At 38.0% G+C, this 17,095-nt stretch overlaps 1 protein-coding gene across 2 annotated transcripts in view; it reads right to left on the reverse strand.

Moving 5' to 3' along the window:
* sema5a (sema domain, seven thrombospondin repeats (type 1 and type 1-like), transmembrane domain (TM) and short cytoplasmic domain, (semaphorin) 5A) overlaps positions 1 to 17,095 on the reverse strand; it is a 241,796-nt gene that overhangs the window by 63,465 nt on the left and 161,236 nt on the right. For both annotated transcript variants that reach the window (XM_053611959.1, XM_053611960.1), the window contains 3 exons: positions 16,872 to 17,053; positions 16,277 to 16,420; positions 9,300 to 9,447 (listed from right to left, as the gene is read on the reverse strand). In XM_053611959.1, the coding sequence (XP_053467934.1) occupies positions 9,300 to 9,447; positions 16,277 to 16,420; positions 16,872 to 17,053 (474 nt within the window). The remainder of the gene's footprint in view (positions 1 to 9,299; positions 9,448 to 16,276; positions 16,421 to 16,871; positions 17,054 to 17,095) is intronic.

Below are 17,095 nucleotides of genomic sequence, written 5' to 3' on the forward strand. Positions count from 1 at the left end.
GAAAGCTTACATCACGCAGGAACGTGTCTGAATTCCCTTATGTGAAGAGCTTTCAGTCTTCTCTCAGTTTCAATTAAACAAAAATCCACCTAAAGCAAATCGATGTTCAAAACAACACATATTATATAACTGTTTGGAATTTCCTGTTCTGCTCTGGCAAAATGAAGTTTAATTCTCAGTATAAGTGTCCTCTGACTGCGCTACTACATTACTACAAACACTGAACAAGGAAATGCAGTACTTTCTATTTTTCTTTTTATTGTAGAAGTTCCATCAACTAATATTAGCCAGCAAACCTTTATTTAATGTAAAGCAATGTAATCGAAATTGAATTTAATCCACTGTAATGTTATCTAATCTAAGACAATTGAATCTAATCCATTCTAATCTTACCCACTGTAATCTGTTCTAATCTAGTCTAATCTAATGCAATTGAATGTGATCCAAACTAATCTAATATATACTAATCAAATCTAAATGAACCAAGTCTAATCCAGTGTAACCAAATCTAACCAAATGCATCGTAACGTACAGTAATCTAAACGACTCTAACCCAATCTAATCTAATATATGGCAATCAAATGTAATCCAATCTAATCTAGTCTCATCAAATGTAATGTGGTGTGACCTAAATTAATCTAATCTTTACTGATAACATCTAATCTAATGTGAACAACCATAATCTAATGCAGTGCAGTCTAACCTAATCTATGCCAATAAAAATCTAATCCAAATCTAGTATAATCTAAAATAATCCTACCTAATCTAAACTAATCTAACCCAATCTAATCTAATAAAATGCAATCTAATATAATCTAGTCTAATCAACTATAGTTGAGTGTGAGCTAACTTGATCTAATCTTTACTGATAACATCTAATCTGATGTAAACAAACAATCTAATCCAATGCAATCTAACCTAATCTATGACAGTAAAATCTGATCCATTGTAATGTAATCTAACCCAATCAAATCTAATCTAGTCTAATCAAATGTAACTGAATGTGATCTAAATGAATCTAATATATACTGATAAAATCTCATCTAAACAAACAATCTAATCCAGTCCAATCAAACCTAATCTATGACAATGAAATCTAATCCATTGTAATCTAATCTAATCTAGTCTAATCTAAACTAATCTAACCCAATCAAATCGAATATAATATAATCTATGGCAATCTAATCTAGTCTAAACTGAATGTGATCTCAATTAATCTAATCTTTACTGATAAATTCATATCTAATGTACACAAACAATCTAATCCAATGCAATCTAACCTAATCTATGATAGTAAAATCTGATCCATCATAATCTAATCTAATCTAGTCCAATCTGAACTAATCCTGTCTAATCTAAAATAATCTTATATTAACCAATTTAATCTAATTTAATCTAATCTAGACAAAAATTCAGAGAGTAACTGCGGTGTACTTCAGTAGAAATTGTAGATGTAGTAAAAATTACGTTTCCATCAGCTGTGTGTCTGTGGCTGTAGGAGCAGTGACTGGTTTATATGGATGAAATGTTATATATTTGATGATGTAATATCTGTTCGTGTTTTTTTTTTTAATGAAATCTTTATTGCACTAGAAATGTTGCGCCACCTGAAAGGAAAAATCCTTAAAGTTTATAGCATGAAGATACTCAGTGAAACGATCAACCAGCCTTCCTTTTTCCCCCCTGATGTATAACTGATTGCATCTCTTGAAGGAGAGACAATAAACAACTCCTGCAGTGATGCATGAGAAGCCATGGGTGACAAAAACCGATCTTTTGGGGCCTGTGATTTTACTAGCTGTCTAAATAAATCTGTATGTTGAACATCAAGAGCTGCAGATAGAACAGAACTTTTCCTGGTGCACTTTTATCTTGTTAAACGACGGACATTTCTTACGTACAGCTGCATGTTGCCGTGTGAACCTTTAAACAAAATCATTTAAACAAACGATATAATTGAAATCTTTGTATATTTAGGCATGGGTTCTTTTGTTCATTCTACAATGTATAATTGTTTATATTATTTAGCGTTTTTGTAAGGAGTCTCCAGTGTCAGTACTTTGTAATGTTTCAAGGATGAAAGGCTTTGTGGTTTCTCTGTAACATGACCAGCTGCATTTTTTTGGTCTTTATTTAAATATGCTTGAAACATATCACACCATCTTGTTGCTGATTATTTTCCTGTGTATAACAGTTAGTTCAAACTAATCTGATTGGTCAAGCGCATTCCAAGAGTGTTTATATTTAGTGTAACCGCACCGGCATGTTTCACTATGAGTATCACTCCACCTGTTTATGTTCAACAATTAAAATTCCACTTCCTAGTTCGAAACAGTTACTAACAGATGTGCTAGTAGTCATGGCAAATGATATTTTTCAGGAATGAGGTTTTTCATCTTCATTTTCAGATGAAAAAAGGAAGAGGTGACACCAATTTTACCAGAAGCACCTTTAATGGCATTCAATGTGACCTATAGCCAACATGCTGTAAAGTAAGCGTGTGGCTTCTTTGGGATAAACAGAACATGTGGCCATATTGTGTCCAAAACATTAGTTGCTTGATATTCATTTTTTGTTTATAGAACTGTTGTATAAAAGCAATATCACACTCACAATCTTGCGGTTATACTGAATATCAGGACGCCTTAGCTAATCACAGCCATGTTGATATTCTGTATAACCACACTGTTGCTTATGCAATGTTGCTTAAATAGCGGCATGCTCGGTCATGCTTTATTCTTTATGTAATGTACAAGTCAGGCTAACGTTGGAATATTTTGAAGAAAATTAAGTTATATTTAAAAAGGTTGTGACATTATTATAAAGAAGAAAATGTGGGTTCCGAGGCAAGACCAGTTAAAAAAAAAACACTAACATGATCAAAATCAAATGTCTTAACTTGAATGTAATCTTGAACGTAAGTACACCCCTAAATTCTCTAGTATAGCCCGAAACCGATTGAATGAGTCAGAATGAATCAGAATGAATAAATGTCATATGACATTAACCAATCTGATTGGTTTCCATTTTTCTCTCTGGCTTGTAATATCCAGTAGTTTCAAACCATTAAGTTAAGACACTTTCTTATGAAACCCGATCGATTTCTTTTCACATGGAGCGCCTGTGAAATGTAGGATAAGACCTTTCTACCTCCATGCATATGCAATTAGTGCTGGTTAATTAACACTACACACATTAATTCACAGCCAAACAGCAGGGTGGCATTTCCCTTATTAAATAAATCTTCCATCACATCCAGTCAGCTTCACCACTCTTTTTAAAACAATCAATTTAGGAACTTCATTCATTCTCAGAAGGAACATCTGGACTACTTTTAAAGGCTCCCAGTGGTCATGGTTGGGGGAAGAAATGCGTCCCAGAAAGATGTAAGAAGTTACAAGCAGATGTTATGCCTTCCCACTGACAATTATATCTGACACATCTAATATCTGGAGAGGGCAGCAGGTGGTTATGATAGCATTAATTTCTACTAGCACATGGCTCTCGAGATTACACAGATCACACATATATTTAGCCACACACACACACACACACACACACACACACACACACACACACGCACGGCACATGTCATCAGATGGAGACTCGATGCACAGATATCAGTTAGCATGTTTCTCATATTTGTCTGTTGTTATTATTTTAAATAAAGGAATAAATCTAAATAAATCTGTCATAATGACTTAAAAGCAAAGTTGTCATGTATATGTCTGTTATGTATAATATTTAAAATTTTTGTCAATGTAAACATATTTTTGTAAACAAAGCAATTACTTTGACTATTTACATTACCCTTCACTGATATTGGCACCCTTCGTAAATATAGGCAAAGAAGGCTGTGAAAAATTGTCTCTTTTTTTTGGTTGAACCTTTTGATCTTTTGTTAAAAAAATTCTCAAAAATACTCCGCTCTCATGTACGTCAAACAATTGCAAACACAACAGAGGTTTATAAAAAAAAAAATCTTGGTTAAATATATGTGTGCCACAATTATTGGCACCCTTTTAGTCAATACTTTGTGCTACCTCCCTTTGCCAAGATAACAGCTCTGATAACAGCTCTTCTCCTATAACGCCTGATGAGGTTGGAGAATACATGGTGAGGGATCTGAGAGCGTTCCTCCATACAGAATCTCTCCAGATCCTTCACATTTCGAGGTCCACGCTGATGGACTCTACACTTCAGTTCACCCCACAGGTTTTCTATGGGGTTCAGGTCAGGGGACTGGGATAGCCATGGCAGGACCTTGATTTTGTGGACAGTAAACCATCTATGTATTGAATTTGATGTATGTTTTAGATCATCGTCCTGCTGGAAGATCCAACCACGGCCCATTTGAAGCTTTCTGGCAGAGGCAGTCAGGTTTTCATTTAATATCTGTTGATATTTGATAGAGTCCATGATGCCATGTATCCTAACAAAATGTCCAGGTCCTCTGGCAGAAAAACAGCCCCAAAACATTAAAGAGCCGCCACCATATTTAACTGTGGGCATGAGGTATTTTTCCATATGGCTACCTCTCTGTGTACCAAAACCACCTCTGGTGTTTATTGCCAAAAAGCTCTATTTTGGTTTCATCTGACCATAGAACCCGATCCCATTTGAAGTTCCAGTAGTGTCTGGCACACTGAAGACGCTCAAGTTTGTTTTTGGATGAGAGTAGAGGCTTTTTTCTAAGGGTAAGGGACACCCTGGACAGGGTGCCAATCCATTGTAGGGCACAATCGCACAAACACTCACACACACATTCACATGACAAACAATTTAGACATGCCAATCAGCCCACAACTGATTGGATGTCTTTGGACTGGGGGAGCAAACTGGAACACCCGGAGGAAACCCCTGAAGCACAGGGGGTGGAGGTGCAAGGCAAACATGATAAGTTAACATGTTAGTGTTAACACTAAACTACTGTCTTGGAAGCTCTTTGGTTTTACCACAGTGATAAATAAGAAAGGAAAGTGACATGTGCAAACTCATGCTTAAAAGCAGAGAGAACATTAAAATCAGCTTAAAACAAGTAGAACTCAAAATTAATGGCACTGATGCCTCCAACACCAACAAGTCTAGTCCTTCTGGTTACCCTTAAAATATACCTTCACCATATTTGGATAAATGCCAAAATTAAATCAATTCATTTTGGTGGTAGCAAGGATAAGACCATACAATTCTTACATTTAACTACTAATTTTTGAGATGTTACACTAAAAAGAATTCGCAACTGACTGACAATTAGACTGACAGACTGATGGCAAACCTTTTAAATAGCCATGGGCCTTGAGTTCCTCAACATGACCATGTATGTAACCTCTCTGTTGACAAACAGGAAGGAAGCTATTTAAGAAAAACTATTTCAGACATTTGACCATGATCAATTCTAAGACATAATCAGTTGGTTTATCTGGTAGTCTGTTGGTAATCTGCTGGCTGCAATGAAAATTCCATATAAATCCTATAAACCTTCAGCTGTTCATTCTTGAGATATCACACTAACAAGAATCCAGGATGTATGGATGGATGGATGGATGGATGGATGGTCGGACAACCCAAAATCTTAATACCTCCACCAACTATTAGTGGAGGCATAAAAAGTATAAGTTTGTTTTTATTCTGAATATTGATTAGGGATGTCTGTAATTTTGCCACACATATTTATGAAAAAAAATACTATAATTCAAAATACATTTTTAATGAGTTTCTCAACTGTTTAAGTGAAATATAATAATAATAATAATAATAATAATAATAATAATAATAATGTGTATAGAGAATTTTTAAGAAGTTTCTAATAAACATTGAAGTAACTGTTAGCCTTTTCTATCAATACAACTGCTGATTGGTTAAAGGTAAGGCAAGGGGTGGAGCTTCAACTAAGCTTCCAGACAACTTCCAGTACCAATTATTAAACGGCATCCACTCAATGGAATAACTATGAATCTGGTTTGAGAAATGACTGGCCCCAGAATAAGTGTAACCACTGTTGCACTTGCACTGCTTTTTATATGTGAATACATCAGCAGTTGACCAGAGCACTTCATTCTTGATTACACAATGTAATTACATATAGATGAGCCGGATAACCCCAAAAGAACCCCAACACTTCTCTGTAGAGGAACGATGAATGTCTGTGGCATATAATGAAATGGGATTGAGCAGCAGAGGACAAACTGCAGCATGTATTGACCTCTCAGTCATGCATTGACCACATCTGTAATTTGTTGCTTACTTCTTCTGAGAACCTCTTTAAAGTGGAAATAAATTGAAGTGGGTGGCAGCCCAGATGTAGGAAGTAACATAGTCCAATTACTTTACTTTGTTATTGTACTAAAGTCCGTTTTTTTTAAGTGTCTGGAATTTGCTTGATTTTTCTTTCACCTTAAACGCTTGTTTTTTACTTACTATTACAAAAAAATCTCTACACTCTCAACATTTTCAAACACAGCTTCACTATATTTCTCTATAATCATATATTTGTTTGTAATCTGACAGCTAGCTATGAGCATTCAACTACTTTGGATCGTCATTTATTGTTAGTCTTCGCTAATGTTTTCCAATACGTCTCTGGTTCTTTGGTTCCTTGGTGAAAGGGGCACTAATTTACAATCGTCACTGTGGGATTTGTGGCAGAGGTCTTTTGTGTTCTTGTGAATTTTTCTCGTATTTTGACTTTCATACTTTTCTACTTGAATTTGAAGCTTGAATTCGAATACTTCAGCTTTTTTGTATTGAGATGCAGGGGAAGCTTGTATAAAGGAGAGAGAGGGGATAAGCCCCCCTGTCTTTCAAAGCTTAAAAAAATAAATAAATAAAAATCAAAATAAGGTACAATTTTGGCATCCACTCATCTTATTTGTTGTTAACAAAATTTTAAAGAGCAGTATTTTGGATTTTTGTGAAACCAAGTGCAACAGTACCTTCAATGGTAGTAATAAAAACAGAAGAGATACAGTTACCTGCAAAACTATTGAAATAGCAAGTCCAATTTACTTTAATACATTTTGGTTTGAGGTAAAAAGATGGGTATGAGATGAGAGTTTAGTATTTCAGTTTTTTCTCCCCCTGGTATTTACATCTAGAAGTGTTAAACAACATAAAACATAAAACCTTTTCTATCAGGCCACCCAATTTTTAGGTGAGCAAAAGTATAAGAACAGATAAGCCCTGGAGTAAATTAAAGTAAATAATACTTAATATCTGGATGCATGTACACTGCTTGCAATGACTGCATCAAGCCTGTGACCCAATGACATCACCAAATTGTTGGTTTCTTCTTTTGTCATGCTCTGCAAGGCTTTTACAACAGCCTCTTTCAGTTGCCGTTTGTTTCGGGGAGTTTCTCCTTTCAGTCTCCTCTTCAGGAGGTGAAATGCTGCTCAACTGGGTTAAGGTCTGGTGATTGACTTGGCCAGTCTAATACCTACGATTCGCAGATAGTCATGCTTTTTCAAGCTTTAATTTCTTAAATAAATTAATACCAGATAGATAAATACCAACATTTAAGCTGTTTTCACTTGAATGCAAGCTTTCCATTTTTTTCTTCTTTTTTTTTTTTACTGTTTGTCATCTTTAACAGTATTTTAAGTATTCTAAAACTGGACCTCCAAACCTCTAGAAAATCAACACCACGCACAATATAGTTGTCCGCACCCCTACTCTGTCTGCGTTAGTTCCCAGAATAACTTTGTTAATATAAACCATGGCCATGTGAAAGAGGCTTAGCTGAAATCCAAACCAAGCGAGTGCCTTTGAAAATACAGTAAATATCACACAGCAAGTCCACATCTGGGAGACCTAGCCTGAATGAGATACTCTCTTCCCATCATCCCTGAGGGCAGTTGACATCCTACTAGCAGAGTAGCCTTCAGACGGCAAAACAACACACAATTGTACATGCCTGAGGGCAAAAACTGGATGTCTGGCATTTGCAGTGGTCTTCCTGGAATCAATGTCAAAATGGATTGCATTATACTAGTGCAATATGCACCTTCTAATAATAGAAGCGCAATCCCTCAGTTCCTCCATCATAGCAGTGTAGCAGTGACCTACAGAAATATGAGATCTGTGATATTATTGGGATTTATTGTTTTAAAAATAAAAGTGGAACAGTACTGAAAATATATTTTTTTTTTGGTTCAGATTCACATTCAGGCCATTTTTTGGCTGAAAGTAACACTGTGAAATAAAAGAGTTCTAAAATGACTAGTAAGCAACTGTTATGAAAAAAAAATAGTTACTGCCATTTTCACCCACCTGTGCACACCATGGATATACAAACACTTACCGCCCAATTTAATAGGAACAATCACGTGGCAGTAGCGGAATATGTAAACCCATGCAGATACACGTCAAGAGCTTCAGTTCACATCAAACATCAGAATGGGGAAATGGGGTTTGGGAAATATGCTAATTAGAATCACTGTGTGATCTGTATGCATTTTTGGGAATGTGCCAGATAGAAGAAGCAGAATCCATGTAATTATTTAAGGCTGAATAAAATGAAAATAACATGCTAATAATCAGGGGAAATCATATCTTACTTCATAAAACCAGATCTCCACTTCTTTTTCTCTTCCTGCAGTAAACATTTAGTACTTCATCAGCTTTAACGTTGATATCTCTATGCTCAAAGCTCACTAGTAGCATTGAAATAGTAATGGGAAAAAATACATGATCCTGATTGGTTAATTGTGTTTCTCGCCATAGCAGCTGGTAGCCAATTAATCGCGATTAAACAAACTAAGCGACGCATTCGTTTCACATCTGATGTGGTTGAATATAGAATTGCAATTATGAACATAATTTCTATATTATACAATATACAGTATAATCATATGAGATATACAATTATCTGTGTTTTATGAGTTAGGTTAAGCACATAAGAATGTCTCTGTGTGTAAGTATCTAAGTGATGTTTCGAAAAGAAAAAAAAAACAAACATGCCATTTTCTAATTTTGTAATTATATTTACATTATATAAACAGATGACTGCTCACTTTATAGCACAGAGATCGAACATTAACACGGTGGCCAAGGAGAGAGAAGAGAATGAATCATCAGCTACTGTATCTAGGTCTGTAATATGTATATTTATGGCACACACACACACCTGTCATGAGGAGCATAGATAAGTACAGTATATACTGCTTTTTCAAAATAAATTCTAAAGTTTTAGGAGTAGTACTTTATATTGTGAGAATGTGTTGTAAGAATGTTAAAAATGTCCCAAATTAACTATCATCATAACTGCACCTCAGATTGTGTGCATCAGGTGAGTGACATACCATGCTGCATCCAGGACATTCATTTCCATTTTCGCAGACCCTGTGACGGGATTGGATGCCACCACCACATGGCACCGTGCAGCGTTCCCATGGTGACCAGGCTGACCAGTAGATGTGTGGGGGGCATGGGAGGTGCTCATTACAGTACCTGAAGGAAAATTTGAAGATTATGAAAGCAATTGTAGTGTTATGTTTAGGCTTTATATAGTTAGCAGTCTACTGGGAAGAACATATCATAAATCAAACACTAATAAATAGCTGAAAAAAGTATAAGCTGAGGAAAATCTATGGAATATAGGGTAATAGGATGCCACTGTTGGGCCCTTGAGCAAGGCCCTTAACCCTCTCTGTTCCAGATAATCTGTTGATTGATCATTTAAACAACCTAAAATCAAACACCAAAACAGAATAAACCAAAGGCAGCAATGTTTAGCTGGAACATTTTCTAAGCCAAAGAAAAACTTAGATAGAACATAGATAAGTTTATAATAAGGATGATGTAAGGATGAACATAATGAAAAGAACGCTTAATGACAAGATGGCTACAAGTAAGCTTATTAAAGCAACCTTTGCTAAGTGAAAGCTAAAGATAACGTTAATTAAGGATATAGTAGAGACAATATAAGAGTATAATAAAATAAAAATAGGCCCAGAAAAGCAAGGGAAAAGATAATGAAAAAAATCATAAAAAAGATCAACATAAGTTTAGTTAAAGATAAGCTAAGACAAACTTTGCTAAGGAACGCTAAGGATACAATTAATTAAGAATATAATTTAAAAAAACAAAAAAACAAGCTAATTACATTCCTAACTACGAAATAAGAATAAGCCAGCATAAGAATAGGTTGAGATAAAAACTAAAGGAAATGCTAAGGAAAAGCTACACCTAAGTTTAGCATATGATAAGGTGAGCTAAAATTGAGCATATGATAAGGACAACCTTTGCTAAAAAAATGGTTTAGCTTAGGATAGGTTTTAGAGGATTAGTTTACTACGGTCCCACCTTCAGAGGAAATATGGATAGCTCAAAATGAATAATTATTAGGGATAAAAATGTTCAGGTAAAGATGATTTAGCTAAGGATAAGCTTAGTGTACTACAGTCCCACCTACAGAGGAAATATGGATAATCCAAAATTAATAATTATTAGGGATGAAGATTTTCAAGTAAAGATGATGATAAGCTGTGGAAAATCTAAAGATAAGCTTAGAATATCCTTAGGCTAAGGCTAACTAAGGCGGAGATAATCAACAGCTTAGTAACTGGCAGAGACTGGATTGTGTCTGTATATTGCTTAAGAGACCCCATTTTCCATTGACTATCTACACAGGAAGTGGCAGTTGGATGCTATAAAACTGTCATTTTTTGCCTTTTTTCTTTCCACAGACAGAAAAGGAGCAATTTAAAACATTTTGTAAACATAATCTCTAGGTACAGACCAACATGTACGTACATACACACCTGGATAAGGGGGATTTACGTGAGCACTGCTCTTGTAAACCCCATCAAACTTAATTGTATACATTTTCTGTCAGAAAATCTCTATGGATTGTTAGGCGCTATATAAAGCTAAGAAACTCAGAAACTAGAACATCACTGAAGTAAATGCAATATTTACAACTTCTCTCAAAACAATGGCGCAGAAAGAGAGTCTAGTGATCCATATGGAGAAAGATTTATAGCATATCCCGGCCTGTTGTCAATTAACATATGCAAATAGTTTTTGTCTAAAGTACATTTGCCTACTTTAATGGGTTTACTGCGACTCAGAGAAGAATAAGTAGGAGGAGGGGAAAAAAACAGCAATAAGTCAATAAAAAGAAAGAAAGAAACAAACAAAAACAATAATTAACTGCAGATTCAACCTAGAGCTATAGAAAGAATGGGAATCTTTGCATGACATCCCTAAACTGGTTCATTTGTCAAACACATCTCAGGCAGAATGGAAAATCTGCTCTTCCTCAAGGCGCCTAATTTGGTTTTTGGTGGTGCTGCAGTCTGGCTGAGGTGAGATATAAGATTCTGGAGTTTGGTCAAGCTTTCCAAATCAAGTGCACACACACACACACACACACACACACACACATATACACACACAGAAGGAACAAACTTAAAAATTACTAATAGATACTTGACTTGCATAAAGTCATGAGGACAAGCTGTAAGGATAGGCTCAGTAATGAAAAATTGCCTGGAAAAACAGCCTGTTCCCACTGGAGCCTCAGATTCTTGTTTTTGGCTGACAGGAGCAGACCCTGATGTGGTCTTCTGCTGTTGTAACCTACCTGTCTCTAGATTCAAAGTACATTCTGAGATACTTTTCTGTCCACCACGGTTGAAAAAAAAAAAGTGGTCATTTGATTTACCGTAGACTTCCTGACATCTGGCCATTCTCAAAATAACATACTGTACTGTATTTCCAATTGTAGAACTCCTGCTCACTTGAATTACCAGGGTGTTTCTATTAAAGTCATGTAAGAGTACATTAGAGATGCAGTGGACAGAGATTCAGTTAGCAAATACTGAAGTATCCCTTTTTTAGTCTTGCTCAAAGGCCCAACAATTGTCTTCTGGAAGTCATGAGGGTTTAAACGCACAACCTTCTAATCACAAGCACTGAACCCTAACTGCTGATTTGCCCCTGCTCTCAGGGATAAAAGAACAAATAGCAAAAGCGTTTTAAGCTTATGCATCAAGCTGTGTTTTTCTCTCTTGCTATACTGAATAGCATTGCTTTTCTTAAATAGTATTGATTTCAGGATACACTGAGATGAACCTGATTCAAGTGAGAACCATTGGTAGTTTTATATCTGTCGCACACCAGTAGACACAATGAGGATGAAATATGGCTGGGGTCATGTTCTCAGCTTTGGAAGAAACCCAAACTTTATCACTTTTTTTCTTTCTTTCTCTCACACACAAAGCACCTGATGCCTGACAGTGGCAGGACAGTGGTGGAGCTGTGTGTAAGGGGCTCTGCCTGACCGATGTGTGACTACACCACCTTTAAACAGAAGCCAAACATCTGAGTGGGAGAGGATTTTGCAGGATAAAAAAAAGGCCTCACTTATTATTAACAAATGAAACCAGGCCACCTTTCACACACGGCATCAAAAGAGTGTGGGTGAGAAGAAGGGACTCCATGTTGAACAAAAACAAGAATACAGCTCGCTTTATTTGAGGTCCAATTCAGACTCCTTCTATGAGCCTAACAAAGCATGTTAGAGCCTATAACACACTCCTTCCATTAGATGAAAATGCTTCACAGCTCCTTTCGTACCTATTGTTCACTTCAGGGCTGAGCAGCTGGGTTAAAGTGATTCAGGTAAATAAAAAACTTGCAGGGAGCCTTGAAGATTAGCTAGCATGGAGCCAAACTCTCAGCTTGTGCTTGCTTCTTTTCACCACTTATTTATACCGAGCCTCTTGAAGCAATAAAGGCCCCTGAACCCTGGATATCGAGGTTGTAGAAACCTGAGGAGGAGGCTGTGTAGCAAAACATTGCCAAAGAATTAATGCCAAGTACAAGTCCTTAAAAACTATAACTCCTCTGCCTTTGAGGAATCCAAGGCTCCACGTGTTCCCATGGTAACTCAAAGAGAGATGGAGGACCTGTCAAAGTGATCGTCTTCTCATTAAAGGAGGAGGCGCGTAGAATAATGTCATTAATCATTAAAAGAGATATGAAGGCATGTGGGAATGAATGCAAATAGTCCAAGTGTGAGTGTTTAATGGTGGCAGATGTTTATCTGACCTAATCTTGCAGGCAATTTACAGGAATTTTTATTTAGCATTTTGTTCGGATTTGATATAAATCAAATTGACCTGGCTTGCTGTTATAGGAAAACAATCACCGATGGGGTGGTGTGATGGGAGGTTGATTATTTGCCTGTAACAGCATGTGCAGAAATGTTTTATTCCTGTTATACCATAGCAATATGACAATGATTACATTTGTTATTAATTAAGGAAGGACATGTCATAATTTTTATCTGTTTAAAGCTACATGTAATGTTGGATAAAATGCCCGTGAACCAAGTTAGTTCCTATTACCGACCACAAATCTACTTAGAAAAGCATGGTGCTTTTCCCAGCACAACATATAATAACACAGGCTGTATACATGTTTTCCGGTGTTCCATGTTTTCCAGTTTTGATTCTCAACTGTTTTTTGTTTTCTGTAATATGGATTATTCTTTACTAATGTTGGCCACCTATGCTTTGCACCATGCCTGGAACTACAGTGGTGATTACTGGTTTGCCCTGTAATTAATCATGTTACAGTTATCACTTCCATTATGGCAGTCATTTATTCACTAGTCTCTTTTTTTCGCCACCATGAAGTTAAAAAGACAAAAAAGCAGCTTATCATGTTGCTAAGAAACTGGAAAGCATAAAGTCCTTTGTCTTGAGGACTCTCCCTATGGTTTAAAACTTACTGAATGTTACAAAACCCTGACACCACAGAATCATAGATGTTAAATAAATACCTCTGTACAGAAAACTTCACCATATCAACAATGACACATCTTTCTTAGTTAAAAAAATGTCTAGGTTACCCCTGTTCCCTGAGAAGGGAACGTGACGTTGCATGAGCTCAACACTGTGGGAAGCACCCTCGCGCGAGACTGGTATCTGAAGCTTGTGTAACATCATGCCTATTTATAGGCCTGCTGTAATCAGATGACGTGGCATTTAAGCGCGTCGCATGATATAAGAATGGTACCTGTGAACCGCACCGTCAGCCTCTATTATCTAAAGCGAAGATGCAATTCACAGGCATGCCCCAGTATGACAAAGCTACGCAATGTCTCGTTCCCTTCTCAGGAAACAGGGTTACCCAGACATTCCCTTTCAAAGGGAACTCAACATTGTGTGGGCTCCATGCTGTGGGAACGACAATACCCCCTCCATCATACTGAGGGTATGGCCTGTATTAAAAGATCCAAGCCCGAGGATCACTGCAAGACACTCGAGCCTGGAGCGGAATGTATATCCAGGCTGTAATATTGAATGAATGTGTGGTGTAGACCACCACACTGCAGCACACACATCCTGTAAGGGTACCCCTTTAGACAAAGCCTTTGAAGACGCGACACCCCTAGTGGAATGGCCAACAGAGAGAGCATGTAGATCTCCTACTCGCTCGAGAGATGCCAGGGCCAACAGAAGGGCTACCTTTAGAGTCAGAAGCTTCTCTGAGGCTGACTCTTAGGGCTCAAATGGGGCACCTGAAAGACCTTCCAGGACCACAGAAAGGTCCCAGGAAGGTATGTGTGGTCTGCAGGTGGGCATCAGCTGCCTGACACCAAGCACAATTGTCGAAGTTAGAGGATGTTGCCCCACAGAGGCTCTATCAATAGGGGTGTGGCTGGACAAAATGGCGGCCACATAGACCCCGATGTAAAAGGAGCCAACCCTGCTGAGAAATGCCCTTGTAAGAACTCCAGGACTGTAGCTATTGCACAGTTCACTAGGTCTAGCTGATGTTCCTCACACTACGAGACAAAAAGCTTCCACTTCAGCGCATACAAGTTCCTCATGGATGGTGCTCTAGCATTCAACATGGTCTCTACAACCTCTGTAGTGAGACCAGAATCTATGAGCTGGTGCCCCTCAGGGGCCAGACCCACAGTTTCCATAGTTCCGGCTGAGGGTGATAAATCAGCCCTCCGAATTGAGGCAGTAGATTCCTAAGGATGGGAATCTCCCAAGGAGTGCCGTCCAGCAGGGATATTATCTCTGAGAACCATATTCCAGCTGGCCAATAAGGTGCAATTAGCAGCATACGTAGGCAGTCTTGGCGAACTCTCACCAGAACTTGTGGTAGCAGAGCAATTGGGAAAAAGTGTACAGATGTGACGTTGGCCACGTGTGCACCATGGCTTTCAGCTCCAATTGTGTGGGAGGAGTGAGGGCAAACCACAGTGGGCAGTGGGTTGTCACCTCAGAGGTAAACACATCTACTTCCGCTTGTCCAAACCTCCGCCATATGGACTCCACCACTTGTGGATGGAGCCTCCAATCCCTGGGCCTCAGCCCCTGCCTCAACAGGATGTCTACCCCCACATTCCAGTTGCCCAGCTTGTACATTGCACTCACTGACAAAAACTTTCCCTCTCCCCAGAGAAGAATTATTAGTGCCTGCCTGAACAGGGGGTACAAACATAATCCTCCCTGGTGGTTGATATATGAGACCACCGCTGTGTTGTCCCCTAGAGTGTGACCCGTAGGCATCGCCGTGTGACACTAATTACTACTAGAGGTTTCGTCCTCGGATGAAACCCCTGACTTTTCAGTCACCACTTAAACGGTCTCCTGTGCAATAGGCCCAAAGGTATGACATTGGCTGCTACTGTCATAGCCCCAAACAGTCTCTTGTAGAGACTGGAGGGGATGCTGAGATCCAGCTTTATCTTGCTCATTGTTAATAGGTTTGACCCTATGCATGTTGGGGATAGAAACACCCTCATCATAGTAGAATCCTTATAACCTCTAGAAAATTTGTCCTCTGCACTGGAGAAAGCATACTTTTCTTGAGGGTGAGAACAACAGCTCTATGTTGAATCGCCAGTTCTCTGGATCGTGCTGGAATTAACCAGTCATCCAGGTAGAATTTCAATTGCTTTTGTTTGATTTGTTCATTGCAAACAGCTGAAAGTCTGTAAAAATTTTGACAATAAACTTGATATGCAATGGGGGTTAATAAGACATAGTAAGACCTAACTGTAAGACCTAGTGTAAGCATTCAGTCCAATTTGGTTGTCAGCCATGTATCCTATCATAAACGGTTGAACAACTTTGGGAACAAGAACAGGGCAAAAATCCCTACAGTGTTGAATTACAGTGTCCCTATAAATCAGGCTAGACACAACTATACAAAAGTGAAGGTCACACCAGAATTGATAACTATAGTTCTTGTCTTAGTGAGTGGCCTGCAAATGAGCCTCAAATTTCAGCACAGAGCTTGTCCTTACCTCTCCTCGCGGTTCTGACCGACACAAACTCGTCCCCCGTGGCGTGGTGTTGGGTTACTGCAGGAGCGCTGACGCACCTGGAAGCCGATCCCACAGCTCGTACTGCATGAGGACCAGGATGTCCATGGTGTCCATGCTCCATTCCTGAGCACAGACAAACACTAGCACTTACTCTGAGAAACATTTTAAAATACTTTTATAAAATGTACTGTTACTACTACTAAGGCATAATAATAAATAATAAATTCCATAGCTGTGTGAGCAAAGTGCTTCTAAATTGTATTTAAATGTTATATATAGTATACAATTAATTATTTATACATATACATAATACAAGACGAAACAATAAAATAAAACAGTAGAAACAGTCAAGAATTGTCCTGCTTTGCTTATATGTGTATGTTATGTCTAATATTTTCTCACAGTACATGTCTTTAGGTTATGGACAAATGTTATTGAAATAAAAATATGTTTTTACTATTAGTTTCAGAAACTGCAGGTGTATGCCAGAGGGAGGTACTGTTTATGGTTTGTGGTGTGTGTGTACATATGTGTATGTGTGTGTGTGTGTGTGTGTGTGTGTGTGTGTGTATACCTGGAGCAGTTGGCCACTTCCACACTGCTGCCTTGGCACTGTTTTCCTCCACATTGAGGACTCGGGCTGTTACAGGCACGGGTTCGACACTGACACATGCCAACACTTCCTCCATCACTGTGACTGCATGAACTCCAACTAGACCAGGGGCCAAAGTGACCATCTACAGTCACATTCTTTACCTACACACACTCACACACACACACACACACACACACACACAC

This window comes from Ictalurus furcatus, chromosome 23 (genome assembly GCF_023375685.1).
Source record: "Ictalurus furcatus strain D&B chromosome 23, Billie_1.0, whole genome shotgun sequence".
NCBI lineage: Eukaryota > Metazoa > Chordata > Actinopteri > Siluriformes > Ictaluridae > Ictalurus > Ictalurus furcatus.